At 49.6% G+C, this 21,449-nt stretch overlaps 1 protein-coding gene across 1 annotated transcript in view; it reads left to right on the top strand.

Annotated features, from left to right (window-relative positions):
- The first annotated feature begins 12,531 nt into the window (after positions 1-12,531).
- RAB40B (RAB40B, member RAS oncogene family) overlaps positions 12,532-21,449 on the top strand; it is a 39,385-nt gene continuing 30,467 nt past the window's right edge. Inside the window, exon 1 of the mRNA XM_046677527.1 lies at positions 12,532-12,780. Coding sequence (XP_046533483.1) covers positions 12,639-12,780 — 142 coding nt within the window. The 5' untranslated portion in view covers positions 12,532-12,638. The remainder of the gene's footprint in view (positions 12,781-21,449) is intronic.

The following is a 21,449-nucleotide window of genomic DNA, read 5'->3' as shown; positions in this document are numbered from 1 at the left end:
TGGGGCGGGGCACCGCGGCCCCGGGCCTTGAGGCCCTGGCGGTCCTTCGCGGATTGTGCTCGTCCTGGCTGTGCTCATGACGTTGCCTTTGACCTGCCCTTGACCTTGTGTGGCCCTTGCCGTGGCCTGACCTTGCCCTGACTCGGCTCTTCCCTGGCCCTGACGCTAAGCCTGCCCCTGCCCACTGGCCTGCCCTTCTCTGGGCACAGAGGCTGCTCCAGCGGGCCCCCCTCTGCCCCCTCTGCCCTTGTCCCGTTTGCCAGGTCTCTGTCATGTCCTTCAGTCCGAGGTCAGCCAGAGGGTCACCTCACAGGGGCTTTCCCCAACCTGGGCGTCTCCTGCAACACCTCTGGGGGGCTATCTTACTCTTTTTGTTTTGCACACGATTATCCAATGCTAATTCTCCCCACGACTGGACAGAGACTTGAGGGCAGAATAAAGTCTGCTTTGCCCCGTCTTGGTCGGGTTGTCCAGAGAAACTGGACCAACAGGATGTCTGTAGGGAGAGAAATTTATTTAAAGGAACCAGCTCTCACAGTTGTTCAGCTGCAAGACCAAGACCTGCGGGGCAGGTGGGGCCCAGGGGGAGCGTTCTGCGGGCAGAAGTCCCTCTCCCTTGGGGAGGTCAGTGTTTGCTCTAGTCGGGCTCCCAGCTGGGTGGATGAGGTGCACCCACACCACGGAGGCTCTACTCAAAGTCCACCGATTCCAATGTTAATCTCATCTAAAAACACCTTCACGGAAACATCCAGAGTAATGTTTGACCTGTAGACGCAAAATAACCAGTCATCATTCTATAGGTAAGAAAGATAACGTGAGTTTTACTTGAGCCAGAATAAGGATCACAACCCGGGAAGGCCTCTTCCAGAAAGGAAGAAAGCATTCCAGGGAAGCGAGGTCTTACAGCAGTAAGGAGTACAGTCTTACACCTTTTTAGAACAGAGGACTTACCTTAAACACGCCTAGGATACATATTCATCAAAGTTTCAGACAGCTGTTCAGTTGCAAATCTGCAGGTCACCACGACCCTGATGTCCGGGAAAGGGAATTTATCTTCAGGAGTACTAACACGAGCATTACTGGTACTGGTGTGCATAGGAAGGGAAGTATGCATTTGGGGCCAGCCCAGTAGCATACTGGTTAAGTTAGAGTGCTCCGCTTTGGCAGCCCAGGGTTCACCAGTTCGATCCCGGATGCAGACCTACATACTGCTTATCAAGCCAGGCTGTGACAGGCATCCCACATATAAAATAGAGGGAGATGGGCACAGATGTTAGCTCAGGGCTAATCTTCCTCAAAAGAAAAAAAATTAAAAATAAAAGAGTGCATTCTTTTACTTTGAGATAACGTTTAATGCAGTCTTTACTTTAATAGTTAAAGCAGATGTACAATGTATGTTTCAAAGACCATAAGTCAGATTTTTTAGTTCAAGATGAATGAGTGTTAAACCAGAATAGCTACCCTATACCTCAATATGTGAAAATCTCTTGTCAGACCAAATATCTGGGCACCATGCCCCAGCCAAGTCAACACACAAAATTGACTGTCAGATTCCCATTGTTTCCCAATGCTTAGCAGGATGCACAATGCCAGTCCTGGGGTGGGCATTCAATAAGAATGTGCTAAAACAATGAATGAATGATAATTGCAGCCTTGAAGGTTGAAGATTTAAGGAATAAGAGCAGATGAAGAAAGTTCTATCTGCAGATTGTTTGGACCAACCTTCCTGCTGAAGGTAAAACGGAACCTCTTAATCTCAAATTCGTGTGCCCGATGTGCAGTAAGCCAAACACTGAGACATCGGTGCTTGGAGATGGAGAAGGCTTTATTCGAATTGGCCAAAATGAGAAGGCGGGAGCTTAGGTGCTCTCAAATCTGCCTTAACAAGAGAAGAGAGCAGGGAGGATTATAGAGCTAAGGGGTGTGGCAGAAGGAGTTTCGCAGAAACAAAGGGGTAATCCCAGTTTCTTTCTTTCCTGATAAGACCCTTGGGCAATCTGACTTCTGGGCAGCTGGGAGCTGGTTATCTAGTGATCCTTGAAGGCATTCTATTTTTTCTGTAAAACAACTTCATAAATCCATGTGATCCTTGAGTTATACTGCCTCAGGTTAAACAGGAAAAATAGCAAATTGACAAGATTAACTTCTTTTCATAACAAGATCGAAAGGTAATCTTATTGATATTTACAGTAACCCTCAGGTACCCAGCTTCAAAAGCTACTAGAAATGATGACTGAAATAGTTTAAATACATTTTAAAAGCATTGAAGAGATGACAAAATAGCAAGGAACATTAGCCCAAATTCTAGGTGATGAGAACCCAGAGTAGTAGTAAGCAGAGGTCAAAAACTGCTTTTGCCTCACAGATGCCTGCTGAAGCCAAGGAACAGAGTTCCTTCTTTAGGGAAGGGGGTGGGACCTAAGTAAGAGCTTAGGGCTAGGCCAAAGTGGGCGTGTATTGGGAGAACATCTTCCCCTAAATCTGGGACCCCACAGGGTTACACTCTCAAAAGAAGGATGAACTACAAGTAAATATGAATAGGAACCACTCTAGAGTCTGCTCTTGCATGGATTTGCAGCCCAAATTCACATCACTTGATTATCCAAAACACTCAAGTCGATAATTTTAAAGCAGATAGGGAATGGAACCCTCCCCCAGTATTGGGAGATGCAAACACAAAACCTCCCCTGAGGACCATGTCTTCCTCCCAGACAACACAGGACAATGACAATTATTTCTCGAGAACAATGAGCATCACACAGTCAAAAGGGACCAAGTGTTACAGACTGAATGTTTGTGTCCTCATAAGAAGAGACACCAGACTGCCCTCTCTCTCTCCTGGAGCACACAGCAAGGAAAGGCCGTGTGAGGACACGGCAAGGCAGCCATCTGCAAACCAGGAAGAGAGCTCTCACCAGGAATCAGCCATGCCGGCACTGTGACCTCGGACTTCCAGCCTCCAGCACTGAGAGAAAATAAATTTCTGTCGTTGAAGCGCTCAGTCTGTGGAATTCTGTTTTGGGAGCCCAAGTGGACCAATAATAGACCAAGCATACAAGGAAGCAAGATGCCACGAATGTCTGCATAACAGACAGTGGATAAATTCAGGTGTTGGCATTATCAGATGCACATAATGGGATAAACTATGCCTACTCTGTCTAAAGAGAGAAAAGCCAAGCTTGAAAATATCTACAGGGAAGAAGAAACTATAAAAAGTGACTAAGCAGATTCTATAAAGAACTAAAAAGAGCTTTTAGAAATTAAAAACATCATAATTAAAATTTAAAAGCCTAGTGGACAGGTTTAAGAGATCAGACATGGATGAGAGAATTAGTGAACTGGAAGATGTCAGAGAAATTATGCAGAATGTGGCACAAAGGGACAAAAAGGGAAATGATAGGTGAGATTAAGAGACATGGAGAATAGTGAGGTCTAATAGGCATTTAACTAGGTTTTTAGGGCCGAGGCCATACATAAACAGAAAATGGCTGAGAATTTTCTAGAACTGATGAAATATGCCAACCCTCAGATCCAAGGTCCCCCCAAAATCCCAAGCTGGATAAATTAAAAGAAGTTCACATCTAGAAATATAATGGTGAAATTGCAGAACACCAAGGAAACAAGAAATCTCTAATGTAGCTATCAAGAAAGTCTGCGTACCTTGGACAGACTGACATCCGGTCTCCCAACGTGAATACTGGAAGCCAAAAGACAGTGCAATGATAGACTATGACCGCCCAGGGAAAATATGTTTTCAAGGATGAAAAGGAAATAAAGACACTTTTCAGACTGAGAACAATTTGCCTTTATTTCTAGTGACACTATTTTCTACCAGCAGACCCTCCTACAGGAAAGAATAAAGGCTGTTTTCAGCCAAAAGGAAAGTGACTGCAGGTTTTAAAGCTGAAGTGCAAGAAGGAGCAAAGAGCAAAGAAAGTGGTGAGAAAATCTAACAAAATTGATTGTACAAAACAACATCTTATTTGATTTTTTGAAAAGAGACAATTTTTTAATAATTATTTTTTGTATTTTAATTTAAAGGGGTAAATTGTTCTAAAGTCTTTGTGTTGTTCAAGAGAAGGGTAAAGGTAATGATTATCTTTAGTCTTTGATAAATTAAATATGCATATTGTAATTTCTAGCATAAGGACTAAAAATAGAGAGTTTATAATTTTTCTATTAAAAGAAAAAAAACTAATCCCAAAGAAGGCAAGAAAGAAGGGAGTAAAAACCACAGACCAGGGGCTGGCCCAGTGGCATAGTGGTTAAGTTCACGATGCACTCCGCTTCGGCAGCCTGGGGTTTGCGGGTTCAGATCTCCCATGTAAGATATTTGCATTTGTCCCTTGCCTGCTTCTGGGGGAACCAGCCCCAAGAGAGCAGTTGCTGTCACGCAGGAGGGAGGGTATCATATTGGGGAGGCATTTGAGAGGGTTCTCGTGCGCTGGCCACACTGTACTTCTTGACCTAGGGGGTGATTGATAATTTGTGTTGACTTTATAATTACTTATTAAATGGTACGTGTGTTTTCATGTACTTTTCCACATGTATATGGCATTTTACCCTTTTATTTATTATTTATTATTCATTTATTTATTTTGCTGCAGAAGACTCACCCTGAGCTAACATCTGCTGCCAATCTTCCTCTTTTCGTATGTGAGCCGCCGCCAGAGCATGACCACTGACAGATGAGAGGCGTAGGTCCACACCCGGAAACCAACCCAGGGCCACCGAAGCAGAGCAGGCCGAACTTAACCACTATGCCACCGGGGCTGGCCTACATTTCACCATTTTAGAAAGCAAAATTGAGCAGATGAAAATCTACAAACAGTAGTAGATGAACTAACTGACACTTCAGAGGACAGTGGGGAGAATTAAAAAGTATTCCAAAGGCCAAAGGGCACGTGATTCACAACCCCTGTGGAAGGTGGCACCCTAGCATGCAGCCTGCTCGCCTGTGGATGTGCTGTCTTTCTTGGGGTCTTAACCACTTTATTTTTTAATTTAATTTTTTTAACTTTTATTTACTTATTTTTTTGTGTGAGGAAGATTGTCGCTGAGCTAACATCTGTGCCAATCTTCTTCTATTTTATGTGGGATGCTGCCACAGCATGGCCTGATGATCAGAGCTAGGTTCCTGTCTGGGATCCAAACCTGTGAACCTGGGTTGCTGAAGCAGAGCTTGGGAACTTAACCACTACACCACCAGGCCAGCCCCATTGACCACTTTAACTCTGTGCCATGAGCACAGAAGTTTTCACTAGAACTATGCCACCACTAATTAAGGTTTTGTGGAGAAATTATTTTCAAGAGTGAATTTTATCCAGCTGATTTAATTCCTGACCTCAATGAATAGTTTATAAATTATGTTTTCGATTTTCATTTGAATGAAATAATTTTCATCCTATCAATTTAACTCTTCAGTCCATTTTTTTGGTCCACATAAGATTTTTCTGACTATGCACCTACCATTATGAATGCTCTCTTGAGGCTATTGTTTCTACCGAGTCTAACTTTCCTGAGTCAAATATAAAGATCTAAATTCCATCATGTGCTGTTTCAGCCAATGTCATTTAAAAAAAATCTGTGTTGATATTTGAAACAAGAATATTAATTATGTATTAGATAAAAGATTGATCAGTTGTATGTGTTTACCCATCCATGAGAAAATGTTCCCCAATTGTTCTGTGGTCCAACACGGGATCATGGCCTTGCTAACCCAACACTTCCACACATTTCCAGGCACTCTGTGGCCTGTGGGTCAAATGTCCTGCTTTGTGGCAAAGCGCCCTTGCCATCTCTCAAGTTTTCCTTTCCTCCGGCTTCTTCTTCATCTTCAAACAGGGTTCTCTTCCCTGTGCCCTGAGGATGGCTCCAACCCCTTCTCTAGGACCTTGTCTGCTGCTCTGCCCATGGTCTGCCTTGTGCTTGGGTACGTGTGCTTACATGCTACCTGACCCAATTATCCCCCCCTCGGTGGCAAGCCTCGAGCTCACTCCTCACGGCCCAGGACATCTGAAACTGAACCTGGTGCACACTCAGAAAATGTCTGGGCAGCCAGGTCAGCCAGGTCGTTGTGGTGGAGGCCTGTCAGCAGTGTGTTTTGGACTCATCTCTCCCTGTGATGACCCAGGGTTCACAGTTTTATGATGGCCCGTGATGTGCCAGTAACATAGAATGAGTTAGGCAGCATGCTGCAACACCAAAAGTTAAACAAAAACATGTTGGACCACAGTGTGTGTGTGGGGGTGAAGGGTGCCCAACAGAGTCTCCATGGATGCTCCACAGGGACGGCCAACTGATGACATCACAGCACTGCCTGTGCACCAGCGGCTTCCCCAAACACTTGTGAAGTGCGCTGCTCACAGACTTCTCACAAGGAATCATTCTGGCTTAAGAAATGGGGAAGGTGAGGCCCAGGGAAGGCGGTTGCTTGCCCAAGGTCACCCAGCTGGGAAACAGTGGAGCCAGGATTCCACCTCAGGCAGATCTTTGAGTCCCTCTCACCTCAGAGTCTGCAAAACCAAGTTCCTAACACTCCCCAGGTTGTCCTATGGATTCCAGACACTAACCGTGACAGACAGGAGCGTTCTGTCTGCCCCTGGCAGCGTCACCAAAGTGGGTGGTTCTCAGGGGTACCTCAAGGGTCTGCATTAGCAGGAGCCCTTTCCGTCCTAAAGGTTGTGCCTGTCTGCCGATATCCTACCACCCACTTCACCTTTACACAGCCAGTTAGGTCCCTGCCTCCTGGCTGAGGGCCATTTCTTTCCGAGGCCTCCTGCCTCGCCAGCTTCACAAGTCCTAGGTGGGCTCAGTGGGCCTCAGGAGAGCAGGGTGGGTGAGAGCACCCAAGGTGACTCCCTCATACCCCAGAGAGTGACCATCCCTGCTCAGGCCTTTGACAGGTGGCTGACCCACCCATGCAGCCCCTCTTCAGCTCCGCCAGCCCCAAGTCCAGCGCCCTCCTTGCAGCCTGCATCTCCCCTTGCCTGCCTCCTGCCTGCAGGTCTCCATCAGGTGCCCCAGAGACCCTCCCTCTCGGGCTCTGCCACTGACCTGTCCAGTAGGGGTCAGGACCGGAGTCCAAGAGGGAGAACGGAGAGTGCTCCACCCTCCTCCCGGGCTGGGCTAGTTGTGTGTGCCTTACTCCCCAGCAGCGAGACCCAGCATTGCTCCCGTTGTGCAGCTTCAGAGCACCGGACTGTCATTTCAAGAGTGATCATATTGGCGCAAAATTTAATTCTTATCCTAAGGCTCTCTCCTGGGCAACCGAGGAGGTTTTCCAGTCCCCCAAACACCGACCTGAGTGCAGGAGCTGGGGCAGCTCTGGGCCAGAGAGCCAGCAGGGCGCTGTCTAGGAGGAGGGGGAGGAGGGGGAGGACGGGGCAGCCGGACGGCTGCAGGCCGCGTCTTAGCTGGACTGACCAGCACAGAAGTGTCTAGAGCCCCGTGTGAGAGCAGGTGTCCTTCCTGTCTTCTCCCCCATCCCCTGGCTGGGCCTGGAATGAGCTGTCACGAGAATGACGATCATGGCTACTGTCTGTGGGAGCCGAGAAGTGACAGTGCAGAAGCAGGAGCCCGGCCTGGGGGTGGCGTGGGAAGGACTCAAGCCTCGGGGCCTGGAGGCTGGGCAGGGGGTGGGGCAGCGGGTGGGGCAAAGGCAGGGGATGGGCAGAGCGGGGGGTGGGGCATGCTGTGGGCCGTGCATAGGGCAGGCGGGGCTTGAGTGGAGCAGTGGGGGCGGGCTTAGGCAGGGGGCCACGGGGGAGGCGGGGGAGTGGGCGGAGCACCGGCTGGGCGGAGCTCGGGTGGAGCACTGGGGGCGGGCTTAGACAAGGTGGGGCACAAGCGAGGCTGGGGCGGGGGTGGGTTGGGCGGAGCATCGGCTGGGGGGCTCGGGTGGGGCTTAGACGGAGCCGTGACGTGAAACCTACATTAAATGGATTTTTTCTGTGGCTCTGGTACTTGCTGCGACTTCCATGAGGTTATGGTTTTGGTTAAAATGAATTTTCCGTGGCGGAAGAACTGGCACGTTTGCTGTGAATTCCTAGTGAGTCATCCGCAAATATACACCAAATGTGAAGCTGCGCTCAGCTGTTAGTTTCTATTTACTTCTTGTCAGCAGGGGAGAGAAATAGAAGAGTTAATTGGTGTGTGCAAGTGCCTGGCTTTGGGGAAAATATCTTCAGTCCCTTTTTAGTTCCTCAGTCTATTTTTATTTGAACATCAGAGAAGGAAACTTAAGAAATGCTTTTCCATAGTCAAAGGGATAAAAACTTCACTTCACGTAAAGAGATTCCTTGCCTATCACCTAAGCATTCCTCCTCCCCTCCACCTTCTACAGTAGGGGACCCCCCAAAGGTCTCTAGCCTGGAGACCACACTGCACAAGACCACACAGAAACCAACCGCAGTGCAAACTGGGGAATGAGATCTATGCTTCAGAAAAGAAACCTCAAACTGGTACATATAGTTACTGTATGACCCAGCAATTCCACTCCTATGTGTAAACTCAAGAGAAATAAAAACAGACATTGCACAGAAACTTCTACACAAATGTTTACAACTCTATCCACAATAGCCAAAAATGGAAACAACCCAAATGTCCATCTGCAAATGGATGGATAAACAAAATGTAGTCTATCCATACAATGGAGTGTTATTCAGTTTTTAAAAGGAAGGAAATTCTGATGCATGCTACAACATGGGTGAACACTGAAGACATGCTAAGTGAAATAATCTAGTCACAAAAGGATGAATACAATTCCGCTTATATGAGGTTTCAGGAGTAGTCAAATTTATAGACAGAAAGTAGAACGGTGGTTAGTAGGGGCTGGGAGGAGCCGGGGATGGGGAGTAATTGTTTAATGGGGACAGAGTTTCAACTTGGGGAAGATGAAAAAAGCTCTGGTGATGGGTGGTGGTGATGGTTGCACAACAAAGTGAATGTGCTTTCACACTCTGAACTGACACTGAAGTGTGAAACTGAACTGTACACCAAAAAAACAGGTAAAATGGTAAATTGTATGTTGTGAAACTCTTTTAAAGGAAACCTCTTTTAAAATGGAGTCAGGAGGCCAGAAGGGGGAGCTCCCACCCCTACCACTCATTGTCAAGCGCAGACCCCAACAGGAAGAGCACACCTTGCGTTTTCCACCAGGAAGAAGCCTACTTTACTACCCCAGCAGGAGGAAGACTTTCTCCTTGCCCAGCAACAAGCCCAGCCAATGGGAAACCGCTGCAGCTCAGCCAATTGAGGAGCCATCACAACCTGAGACCCTGCCCTCCTCCAATGGACTTTCACTCATTCCTGACCCTGGTTATTCTGTAAAATAATGGTTCCTCTCCTGTGTTTGCCCGCCTTGCCTGTGGTTTTGCCATACCTTGCATGTCCCAAGTTGCAATTCTTTGCTATTCCTGAATCAACTCATTTTGCTAGTAAAAATAACTGGCTGTTTTATTTTTAAAGTCAACAACGTAAAGTATATTTCATGACAATTTAAAAATGAAAACAGAGGAAAACTGGGGCTGCACTGCTGTGCAGACCAGCTCCAGTGACGGCAGCTGCAGGGAGGACCTCTGACCATCACAGTTTCTCTGAGACCCCATTTCCTCGGTGTCGGTGGGAATAACAAGGCCCATCTCTGAGGGTTGTTGTGAGGTTAACACGGGCGAACCACAGATGCCCTGAGACTCTCTCACTGTCCATCCACCACGGGCCTGGACCACTCTAGATCCTTATGTAAGTGAGCAACAGTGAGGCCATATTGTTTTGCTAAATAGCCCCAGCCCCTCCTCTGTGTGACTACTTGTTGCTCTGCACGTACTTTAAAAAAGTCACATGCTCTCCTGATTTATGGCCTCTGCTGACGTATGTACTCCTTGATACCTTGATAAATTAAAACTTTGTCCTATGAGTTCCTCTCCAGAAACAGGCTGACCACAGGCAGGAAACACACCTACAAGGTATCCATCACAGCTGACAGAAGAATGGAAGAATGTGATGCCTGGAGCCTGTCATGCCTGGAGACCAACATCCCTGGATCCCCTTCTTACTGTCCATTTTCCTTATAATAAACTGCCTCAAGATTCTGTAATTTTTGAAGATGAGTTTTTGAGACATTAGTCACCTATCTTCCGATTAGCCAGCTAATCTAATTAAACGTCCTTTCTCGATCTCTAACTTGTGATTAATTGGCTCAGATCGCAGCGAGCAGAGCTAGCCCATTGCTGGATATCACTCACTGCCTAGTCTGGACAACCCGACCCCTCTCCACCCCGTGCATGACCATGGGCCAAACTTCCTCCCCTCTCCCCTGGTGGAAACTGAAAACAGTCATAACTGGCCAGGAGGTGCCTATGGGAGCCGGCAGGGTGGAGGCCAATGTCCAGAACACGACCTATTCTCATCTCAAGGCAAGTGACTGCCACGGGGAAATCAAATCTCTCTAAACCAGTGGTCCTCAACTGCGTGTGATGAGAGGAATCTTGCACCCCCGCCCCAGGGACATTTGGCAATCTGGAGACATTTTCAGGGGTTACAACTGGGAGAAGGGGTGCACTGGCATCTCCTGGACAAGGGTGAGGGTTGCTGCTCAGTATCTGGCAGTGCACAGGACAGCCCCAGCACAGAGAATGGTCTGGCCCCAAGGGTCGAGAGTACAGGGGTTCAGACACCTTGCTCTAGACCCCATGACCATCCAAGGGCCTCAGGAAAGGCTGGCTGAGGGGTAAGCAGGTACCCACCTCCCAGTCCAGGCTTTCTGGTGGGCAGAGCTCCACACACCAAAACTCATTCCTGCTCTGAGTGGGCCCAGAGCCCCTTACCACCACGGGCCGTTGTTGTGGACTCAATGTTTGTGTCCCCAAAATCCATAGATTGAAGCCCTAATTCTCAATGTGATGATACTTGGAGATGGGGCCTCTGGGAGGTATTTAGGGTTAGATGAGGTCATGAGGGTGGGGCCCCTATGATGGAAATAGTGTTCTTTCAGATTTACAGAGTCAGGGGAGTGTCCCACCATGGAACCAGCCCCAAGTGGCTAGGGACTCTCATGGTGGAGACCCTTTCTCCTTTGGCTTATGAAACAAACATCTCTGTTGGAGACACCTCCAGGCACTGTTTGGTGAGCCTTATGCTTATCCCAGGGCAGGAAGACAGAAATCCATATGTGGATATAATCCTCTTCTTAGGTGGTTATTTTTATTTGGACCTTCAGGTGGCAGTTGTCATGTTCTAGCTGAGCTGAGACCAGCTTGGAGGTGACTGCTGCCAAAAGATTCTGAGATTCAGGACGTTGGGCACGGGAGAGAAACAGGCAAGGTCTCCTCCCCACGGTCATCTCCATCCCACAGCTGGGAACAATGAGGGCGGGCTGAGGGTTTCCTGACCCTTATCCTAGAGTGAGGCTGGACATGCAGGGTGGGGGGTCCAGCAGAAGGAGGTATCCCACCTTAACTAGGTATTTGTTAAGTGGTTCACCCCTGATTGGGACCGTGGAACTGAGCTAAAGATGGGAAGAGAAATTCCCCTGAGTTTTTGGGGTTTTTTGTGATGGTGGGAATGGGGACAAAATGCCACCTGCCTCATATTTTTCCACTGTGTCTACTTTCCATCCTATCTTCCTCTGTCTTTGCTTTTTTTTACAGAGGCTTCACCAGTACCTAAACCAACTAATCAATCAATAAACAACAGGTATCGCAAACTAAACTAGCATTCCAAAGTAATCTTAACTTCAACAATCGCTTTTGTAATTCTTCTTCCATTCTCTCTCCTCTGTGCCCAGCCCCGGAGGAAGTGGGGTTTAAAGCAGGTCCCTGCACGCGCGCAGTGGGCCCTCCCGCACGCTGGGTGAGGGGATGAGGCGGGAGGCCGGAGCCGCTGGGCCTGACCACCAGGCCCCCAAGGCGGCGGGCGTCTCCGGAGAGTGGGCGCTGCCGCCTGGACTCTGCGCGCGTACGGACGCGCCCCCGGTCAATCTTGGAGCGCAGAGGGCCGGCCCGCGCGACTGCTTCCTGGAGACGGAGAGAAGCCCACCTTGTCTCCTACCCCCGCGCCTGCACAACCCGTGCACAGCCGCACACACAAGCACCTGCAAACGTAGGCAGACGAACGCGCGCGCAGAGGCACACAGATGCACACACAGGCACGCACGCACACGTGCTCACGTACACAGGCGCACGCGGGAGTGTAAACACCCGGCCCCGCCCCCTGCTCGCCCCGCCCCTCATTGGCTGCGGGAGCAGCGTCCCCGCCCCCTGATTCCTCTGGCCCCGCCCCATCTCGCCTCCGGGCCTCCATTGGCTGTGGCTGTGGCGTCACCGTCCTAGGCCCCGCCCAATTCCCCGCCTCCCATCCGCTATTGGCGGCTGCAGCCGTGTGGTCTCCAGACGGGCGGGTGGGTGTCGGCCTGGAGGCGGAGACGAGAGCGACATGGACAGGCAATTCAGCCAATGAGCTTGCGCTGCTGCCCTAGCAACTGCGGCCGGCCAATGGCGGGCCGGGGCGGGGCTGCGCGCTGTCAGTCGGCAGGCGGCGGGCGGCGGTCGCGGGCGGCGGGTCCTCGGGGCCCCGGGTGCCCGGCCGCCCCTTTTGCGCGTCCGCGGGCCGGGCATGGGCGCCGGCGCGGCGGCGGCACGATGAGCGGCTTGGGCAGCCCGGTGCGCGCCTACGACTTCCTGCTCAAGTTCCTGCTGGTGGGCGACAGCGACGTGGGCAAGGGCGAGATCCTGGCGAGCCTGCAGGACGGCGCGGCCGAGTCCCCGTACGGCCACCCGGCGGGTGAGCGCAGGCCGGGCCGGGGAGGAGCGCGCGGCGGGCCGGGGAGGAAAGGGGCGCGGGCCCGGCTCGGGGGAGCAGGGCCGGTCGGGGGGCGCGCCGGGCTCCGGCTGGCCTGTCTCGGTCTGGGTCGGCCCGCGCTACGTGGGCGGCCCCGGCTGCGCCGCCGTTCCGCGCGTGGGGGACCAGGCGGCTCGTGGGGGCCCGGACGGGCGCACGCGGCGCGTCTCCATCCCCTCGCCGCGGTCTGCGCGCCAGGGGGAGTGGGCGGCTGGGCAGGGCCCCGGGGTCCTCCCACGTTGGGGTGACTGCGAGGCGGAGGAGAGCGTGGGGTGTGGAGAGGGGGCGGCGGGGCGGCTCCGGTGGCCCCGCAAGGAGGACAGAACACGCAGGGGTGCGGAGCGGGCGAGAGGGGATCCGAGCGTGGGTCTGCTCGCAGCGGGTGGTGGCTCTGGGCGTGGGTCGGGTGGAAGGGAAGGGAGAGGAGACACAAGAGGAATAGTCCGGAGGCTTCTCCAGGGCTCTCGCCATGTCCAAGGGGTTCCTCGCCTCGGTGGACAGGCCCGGTAGGGCCGGAACCCAAGTGACCCTCGAGAGTGCGTCCTGGGGCGGAGGCAGGGAAGCACCGACCCGAGGTGCAGGAGAGTGGGTTCCAGATCGAGGGGAGGCCAGAGCGCCCAGAGCTCGGGGGCAGCGGACAGTGGAGGTCCCTGTAGTTTGAGTTTTGAGAGCTGCAGCCCCTGAGAGGTGGTAGACCCTACGACGGAAAGAAGGGCAGGAGGAGAGGAGAGGAAAGTGCGGTGGGCAGAAACCTGGGTCAGCAGGCTGGAAGAGACTCAGGTGGGTGTCCGGCACGCGTGCATACACACAAACACACACCCCTACACCTGTCTTTACCCACCACAGTCAGCTTTGATGGTGTAGATCCGAATGGCTGTGGAAGGACACCTGTGTCCTGTCGTCTCAGAGGCATGAACCGCCGTGCGGCTGTGAGTCTTGCCTCTTTGTCTCTTGGGCTTGGAGTCTGGTTACTGGGGAGCAGAGGAGGGCAGCCCAGGAAGTGAAGTCTTGATGTCCAAGCCCGCCTAGGTGTGCTTCCTGCCCTGACCAGGCAGGGTAGAGCTGAGAAGACGGGAAGTGGGGAGGGAGTTGGGGAGAGTTTGAGATGATGGACATGAGCTGATGATGAGAACTGGGGCTCATCCTGAAACTGCAGTGTATATAAGTCACTTGGGGGTCTTGGGAAAATGCAGGTTCTGATTCTGATTCTAGAACTGTGTGGTCTAAGATGACGCCATTACCCACATAAATTTAAAGTAGTTAAAATGAAATGAAATTAAAGGTTTGTATTAGCCACATTTCAAGTGCTCAACAGCCACGTGTGGCCAGTGACTGCGGTGCTGGACAGCGCAGCTCTGGAGTTGAAGCTCCAGGAGAGCAGGGCCTTTGTTCCTCCACAGCTGGGTTCTCAGGGCTCAGTGAATGGATGGGCCACGGCAGAGGGGCGGTCATCAAACACCCAACACATAAAGCAAGGTTTCTTTCTTTTTTTTTTTTAAGCATAGTGCTTTTAAGACTGTGCTGGAGGGAACAGGCTCTGGGACATTTTGAGTTCTTAGTAGGTGAGTGATGTGGGGCAAATATGGGGAATGTGGACAAAAGGTTTGTGAAACTTCCTTGTGGTTGGTTCGAACCAAGGCTTGGGTATGCTTCTGTTGCATTTCTTTCATTTTGTTATATGCTGAACTGAGGCCTTTTAGAAACAACTAGTTAATGCTTTCTTCTAAAGTTTTTTCCTTGACACAGAGGGAGGATTTAGGCTAAAAAGACACTCTCCACAAAAGGTTTTGTTGTCAGTTTGGCTTGAGACACTGCAGAAGGGAACAGATATCATAGATGTGCCCCTTGTGGGTTTTTGATTTACTAAAATATTCTTCTAGGATTAAGAAGAGAGATTGTGAAAAACTGTAAGAAGTTGGAATCATTAATTATTATTGTTTTTTTAAAAAGACGCATTTCACTTTGAAACAGTATCCGTGCTTCTGGCATTGAAAGATGAGGTCATTTTCAGCTTCACATTTCCATCCCCCTCCACCCACCGCCTGAGTCTTGAGCTTGTGATATTTTTACATGGCCCAGGTTTATAACACTCTCTTTTGTATTGTAGCTGCAATGCCCACAAGTGCTCAGTAGTAATTCAACATTTAGGTGGACTCAGGGCTCACCACTGGTCCTTTTCCATTGCTGTATCTGAGTTCTTTATTTTGCTGTCTCCCTAATTAGCAAGATTTCATTTTCAGTCCTTTCTTCAAGAAGGGCATAAGTATTTCCTGAGCTTTTTTTTTTGGGGGGGGGGGGAAGATTAGCCCTGAGCTAACTACTGCCAATCCTCCTCTTTTTGCTGAGGAAGACTGGCCCTGAGCTAACATCCATGCCCAGCTTCCCCTACTTTATACTGGGACGCCTACCACAGCATGGCTTTTGCTAAGTGCACGGTGCCATGTCTGCACCCGGGATCCCGGCGAACCCCGGGCTGCCGAGAAGCGGAACGTGCGATCTTTGCTGCTGCACCAGCTGGCCTCCTGAGCGTTTTCACGTGTGAAAATGTCTGTTCATTGTCTTTATCTCTGAATCGTATCTTGGCTGGGTATAATAGTCTTGATATTTTCTATCCCTCAACACTTTGTAACTATCATTCCGCTACCCTCTTTGTTGTGGGGAAGCCTGAGGTCAGCTGATTTTTCCCCCGTTTGGGTGATTTCTCTTTTCTTCATGAATTTCTGAAGAATTCCTTCCTTTTGCCTCAGTTCGTTCGCTTAACCAGCCCTTGTCTGGAGTTGGATGCTTCGTTGAACTTCTGGTACACTGTGTACTCTTTGAATTTGCAGATCTTTGTTAATTTCAGGGAAATTTATGTCCTTAAGACATTTTCTGTTACAGTTGTTGGTGTTTCTGCTTCAGGGACACAAATTGTGTTAGTCTCCTATTGCTGCTGGGCAGATTGCCACAAATTTAGTACCTTAAAACAACACAAATGTATTACTTTACAGTTCTGCGGGTCAGAAGTCAGTACAGTCTCACAGGCTAAAGTCAAGGTTGCTTTCCTTCCTGGAGGCGCTAGGGGTGCGTCTATGTGCTTGCGTTTCCCACCTTCTGGCACTTGTCCCGTTCCTTGGCTCGTGGCCTCTTGCTCCATCTTCAAAGGCAGCCCTGGCAGGTCAAGTCTTCATCTCACGCATCTCTCTGATACTGACTCTCTGCCTCCCTCTTCCACTTTCAGAACCCCTGTCATCACATTGGGCCCCTCTTGATAAGCCAGGATCTTCTGTGTATTTTAAGGTCACCTGATCGGCAAACTTAATTCCATGTGCAGCCTTAATTCCCCTTTGCCCTGTAATCTAACATATTCATGAATTCTGGGGATTAGGACGTGGATATCTTTGATGGGCCATTATTCAGCCTACCAGGCTGATTATCCTTATGTCAGACTCTTTTTATCTGTCTTTGATATCCATTCCCTTCTCTCTAATTGCTTTGATCTTTTTGTCTTTCTCTTCTGAATTTCTTTGGTTATCTCAAGGCTTTCCTATTTGTTGGTAATTTTTATTTTAGTAAACTATTTCTAACTTATTTGTTAAATCAGTAATGATTTTTTTGGTCTCCAATCTTTTCCTTACTCTTATAATTTTTCTTTTCTTCAATTTTTAAAAATTTATTTTTAGGGGCTGGCCCCGTGGCCGAGTGGTTAAGTTCGCACGCTCCGCTGCAGGCGGCCCAGTGTTTCGTTAGTTCGGATCCTGGGCGCGGCCATGGCATTGCTCCTCGGACCACGCTGAGGCGGCGTCCCACATGCCACAACTAGAAGAACCCACAATGAAGAATACACAACTATGTACCGGGGGGCTTTGGGGAGAAAAAGGAAAAAATAAAATCTTAAAAAAAAAAAAAAATTTATTTTTAAATTTCTTTTAAAAATGCATTTCATTACAGAAACAGTCTTTTAACTCTCATTTTGCCAACTTCATGTTGTTTTTGTTTTTGTTTTTTGAGGAAGATTACCCCTGAGCTAACATCTGCCGCCAATCCTCCTCTTTTTGCTGAGGAAGAGTGGCCCTGAGCTAACATCGGTGCCCATCTTCCTCTGCTTTATATGTGGGACACCTATTACAGCATGACTTGCCCAGCGGTGCCGTATCCACACTGGGATCTGAACCGGCAAACCCGGGCCACCAAAGCAGAACGTGCACATTTAACCACTGTACCATCGGGCCAGCACCGACCAACTTCATGTTTTTATTAAGCTGTTCTCTTGCCTGAAGTAAGTGGAGTGAATTTCCTTCTGTTCGTTGTTTCCTTTTAGGTTGTGTTCATTGTCTCTTTTTCCTTCCTTTTTAAACTTTTTATTGAAGTATGATGTACATATAGAAAAGTGTAGATATTACAGTTGCATAGCTCCATGGATCTTCATAAACCTAACACACCCATGTAGCCAGCACCCAGATTAAGAAACAGAGCACTGACAGCCCCCTGGGGCCTCCCCCCGTCACTACATAGCCCCTTGGTGTAACTGCTGTCCTGACTTGTGACAGCACGGGTGAGTTTTGCCTTATTTATTCTGTGTAAAAGTGGAATCACACAGTCAGAGCTCTTCTGTGGCTGCTTCTCTTTCTCTCATCGTGTGTGAGATTCTCCTGTGTCGTGTGGCTGTGGGCTGTTTATTCTCGAGGTGTATAACATCCCTGTGTGAATATACCATGATTTATTTATCCATCCTGCTGGGGATGGGCATTTCAATGGTTTCCCATTTGTGACTATTATGATTAGTTCTGTTGTGAACATTCCTACCACATGTCTTTGGTATACATAAGATGTGTTTTTGTTGGAATATGCCAAAACCTGTAATGGCTGAGCATTAGATATGCACATGTTTAACTTCAGTGGATACTCCAGAAATATTTTCCAACATACACTCTCACCAGCAAAGGACAGAGTTCTGGCTGCTCGTATCCTCACCAACACTTGCACTTGCTCTCTTTTGCACTCCTGCCATCCTGGAAAGCGTGTAGTTGAATTCTCGTTTCTCTGATGACTAATGAGATGGCACATCTTTTTGTATGTTTATTTGGATTTCATCTTCTGTAAAGTGTCCAAGTCTTTTGTCCATTTCTTCTATTAGGTTGAATTTTTTTATTGATTCTGGCTCTGAGTCCTTTGTCACAAACATGTGTTGTGAAGACGCTCTCTCATCGTGTTGCCTTTCACTCTTTTGATAGTATTTTTGAAAGAACAGAGGCCCTTAATTTTAACATAATCCAGATTATGAATGTTTGATGGCTAGTATGTTGGGTCCTTTTTCTCAAATCTTCGCCTGCTCCGAGATGATGAAGATATTCTCCTCTCAAAGCTCTACTGTTCTACCTTTGATGTTGGTGGCTGCTTTCCAGCTGGAATGAAGTATGAAGTAGGGGTCAAGACACACGTTTTTCCAGTTGGATATCCATTTGGAGAGACCCCCTTCCCTGCATTGCCCTGTGGCCTTTGTCACAGTCCGGGGGCCACAAAACCGCCATCTGGATCTGCGCCGTCATCTCCCCGTGTGCGACCATGGGGGAGGCTTCCTCTCCTGCTGGTGGGTCTGCCCTGCACTGCACGCTGTGAGGCGGCATCTTCCCTGCATCTTGCTTAGGCCGAGGCAGCTCCTCCTGGACATGTTCTTTGTCTGAGACGGTCTGGTGAGGCCTGGCTTCTCCATCCTGAACCTACAGTTGGAGGACGGGGGCCTTGGATTCCAGACCCTGTGCTGCAACCTGAGCATGTGGGCAGGAGCAGGAGAGTGCGTGTGGGGCTGTGCGGACCCCTTGCTGAGGGGCCCACTGCCTGGAGGCTGTCCTCTATCCCCATGGGTGACGCCTCCCACTTCTGGTCCTTGGGTCCCTGCTGGCCCTGAGCCTCACTTCCGTGTGGTGGCTTAGTGCTGGTTCAGCCTCCTCCCCCCCGGAAGTCCTGCTCTTCCCAGGCCGACATGGACAGAAGAAGCCTCGACAGCCTGGCTCTCGGAGAGGAGGCGAGGTCAGGGCCGCAACCACTCTGCCTCTCTGCTCATCGAGTGTCCCTCCCTCGGCACTGGCTGGCCGTGCTCCTGGCACCAGGTCACCGATCTTTGCTTCTCTGATTGCTGCGTTCCCACATTTTGCTCCATTCATTAGCCATGGGAGAGGGAGGTGGATCAAACTGACACTAAATGCTACAATTGCTTGCCTCCCAATCTTTTTCCAGCATGAGGCTCACTATTTTCTCTGACTGCTTTCTCCTGGCTGTTTCTCCAGCTTCCTTTGCCCTGCAGGAAAATCCCATATTCCTTTCTCTGTTTATTTTTGCTAAGAGCTAATAATAATAACTTCCACTTTTTGATAGTGCAGAAGGATCATCTTGTGAGATAGGTTATATTATTGGGCCCAGAGAGGGTGAATAGCTCCCTCAAGATCACATAGCATGTGTGAGAGCTGCAGTGTGGACGGGTGGCAGGCTCTGGGCTGTGCTCCTGGTCACCACCCTCTGTAGCCCCTCTGGTTCAGAAAAGGCTCCGAGAAGTGGCTTTTCTTCCCCATGAGGAGTGTCAACATTTCTTTCCTTAAAGTGGCCCCTTCTCGAGGGTTTTCTCCTTTTGACTGGGCTCTGAAGAATGTTCCACCGGGAGGTGTGTGCGCTCTCCCACTGCCTTCCACAAGGCAGCAGACGGCGTGGATTTGCTGATTTAACAGCTACTCTACCAGTTTCCCTTGGCAACCACTTTAAGATTTAAAACAGGACTTACAAAGTCATCGCTCTCAATTTTGAACTGAGAGTTGAATGGTGTTTATCCCACTTCCTTACGGTGTCACTCTTTAAGGTGGGGATGGCCTTCTACCTCTTTACCTCCCATGGTACCACTTCCGAGGACACAGTAAATGTCTCTAAAGCATTGGGTTTTTAAAATTATGTCATAAAAGCTTCCATGTATTTGAAAATAATAAAACTGCAGATCAGCTTTTCTCTTTAAAAGCCCTTAATTCAGCCCCATGTCCTGTGGGGTCTCCTGCCTGCAGTGGCGACTGCCCCTTTAGTCTGACCTTTAACCTCTGCAGCTGCCAACCCAGGGCGAACCTGATTTGGGATGACAGGCAGGGAGGGGCTCAGAACTGGCAGCTGAGTTTCTGCCCAGGTCAGCTCCTGGGACTGGAGGCCCACCCACCGCCCCCTGTGTTCTCCGTCACTGGCACCAGGCACCGCAGTGGCTGCAGAGCTGGGCTGGCACAGCCTCGAGGTTCTGCCTTGGTCCTGCCTGCCCGGCCCAGGAGCACAGGTTAACTGTGCCGGCTGTTTGGGGTGAAGAGAGGCAGCAAGGTGCGTTGGGAGTGGCTGACACATCACTCAGTGTTTGTGGGCTCACTTGCCATTGAGAGGTTTCTTTGAACCTTTGTTTGAAACTTTCTTCCCAGGCTTCTACAGCTTAACTGGCTGCAAAGAACAAATTGTATATAAGCAAAAACTGAGGGGAGCTGCAGTGCCCGAGGAACTTGGGCCTAACGGTATCAGAGATGTAGGTTTTATCAGCTCCACGAACAAAACATTTAAAAGCTGGTCATGATAGGAGATAGCAGCCCCCAGTCCTGTCTTCAGGGTTCACCTTCTTCAGAAGTGAGCTCCATTCAGCTTGCCGCCTTGGAGGCCTCCACTAGAAATTCTCCACGGGACCTGGACCTCTTCCTCCTCCTCTCCAGGAGCAAGGGTGCTCGTCCACCCTCTTGTTGCTGGGGAGCACCAGTGTCCCCTGAAGCTGGTCCCACTGTCTGCACCACGCTGGCTTAAGATGCCGTCAGCATTTTGGTCAGCTGCTCGGCCGCTGCATGGTCAGAGCATCACTGCCCAAGAACCTCACTTTGGGGTTCTTTATTTTTTGCAGGGAAAGATTCGCCCTGAACTAACATCTGTTGTCAATCTTCCTCTTTTTTCTCCCTTCCTCCCCATAGCCCCAGTGCATGGTTGTATAGCCTAGTTGTTAAGTCCTTCTAATTCTTCTGTGTGAGCTGCCACCACAGCATGGCTACTGACAGACGGGTGGTGTAGTTCCACAACCAGGACCAAACCGGGGCCACCAAAGCAGTGAGCACTGAACTTTAACCAGTAGGCCATCAGGGCTGGCTCCCTTTGGGGTTCTTGAGGTGTGTCACTGCTCCTTGTAGACAGAGCCACCTCCTCAGTTCCAGAGATGCTGCTTGCCCTAACTTCTGTAAGGAACTGAAGTTTTTATCATCTGCTATGCCGTTCCCTGAACCACCTTCCTCTCGCTGCCCATTCCTTTCCCACCAGCACACACTCGTGCCTGCAGTTTGGCACGTGTCTCCTGGCTCATGAGTGCTTCTTCCATCTTGTTGGAGTGAGAACAGGGCTGCTGGGGGACTGGGGTTGGCTCTCAGGGTTCTTGGGGAGAGCAGCTGAGATTAGGTGTACCCACACTAGAGTTTGAGAGATTTTTCAGTTACAGATTTTTGTAGAGAAAACAATGCTATCCTTTCAAATACATTACACAATCATATGTATATATCTTATGTTTGCATATATTTTACACATATAATATATACACATATATAATTCATACGTGTATATATGTAAATACATATACACATATATAA

Source organism: Equus quagga, chromosome 11 (genome assembly GCF_021613505.1).
Source record: "Equus quagga isolate Etosha38 chromosome 11, UCLA_HA_Equagga_1.0, whole genome shotgun sequence".
Classification (NCBI taxonomy): domain Eukaryota; kingdom Metazoa; phylum Chordata; class Mammalia; order Perissodactyla; family Equidae; genus Equus; species Equus quagga.
Note: the sequence above shows the minus strand (reverse complement) of the source record. Positions and strands in the feature narration are given on the sequence as shown.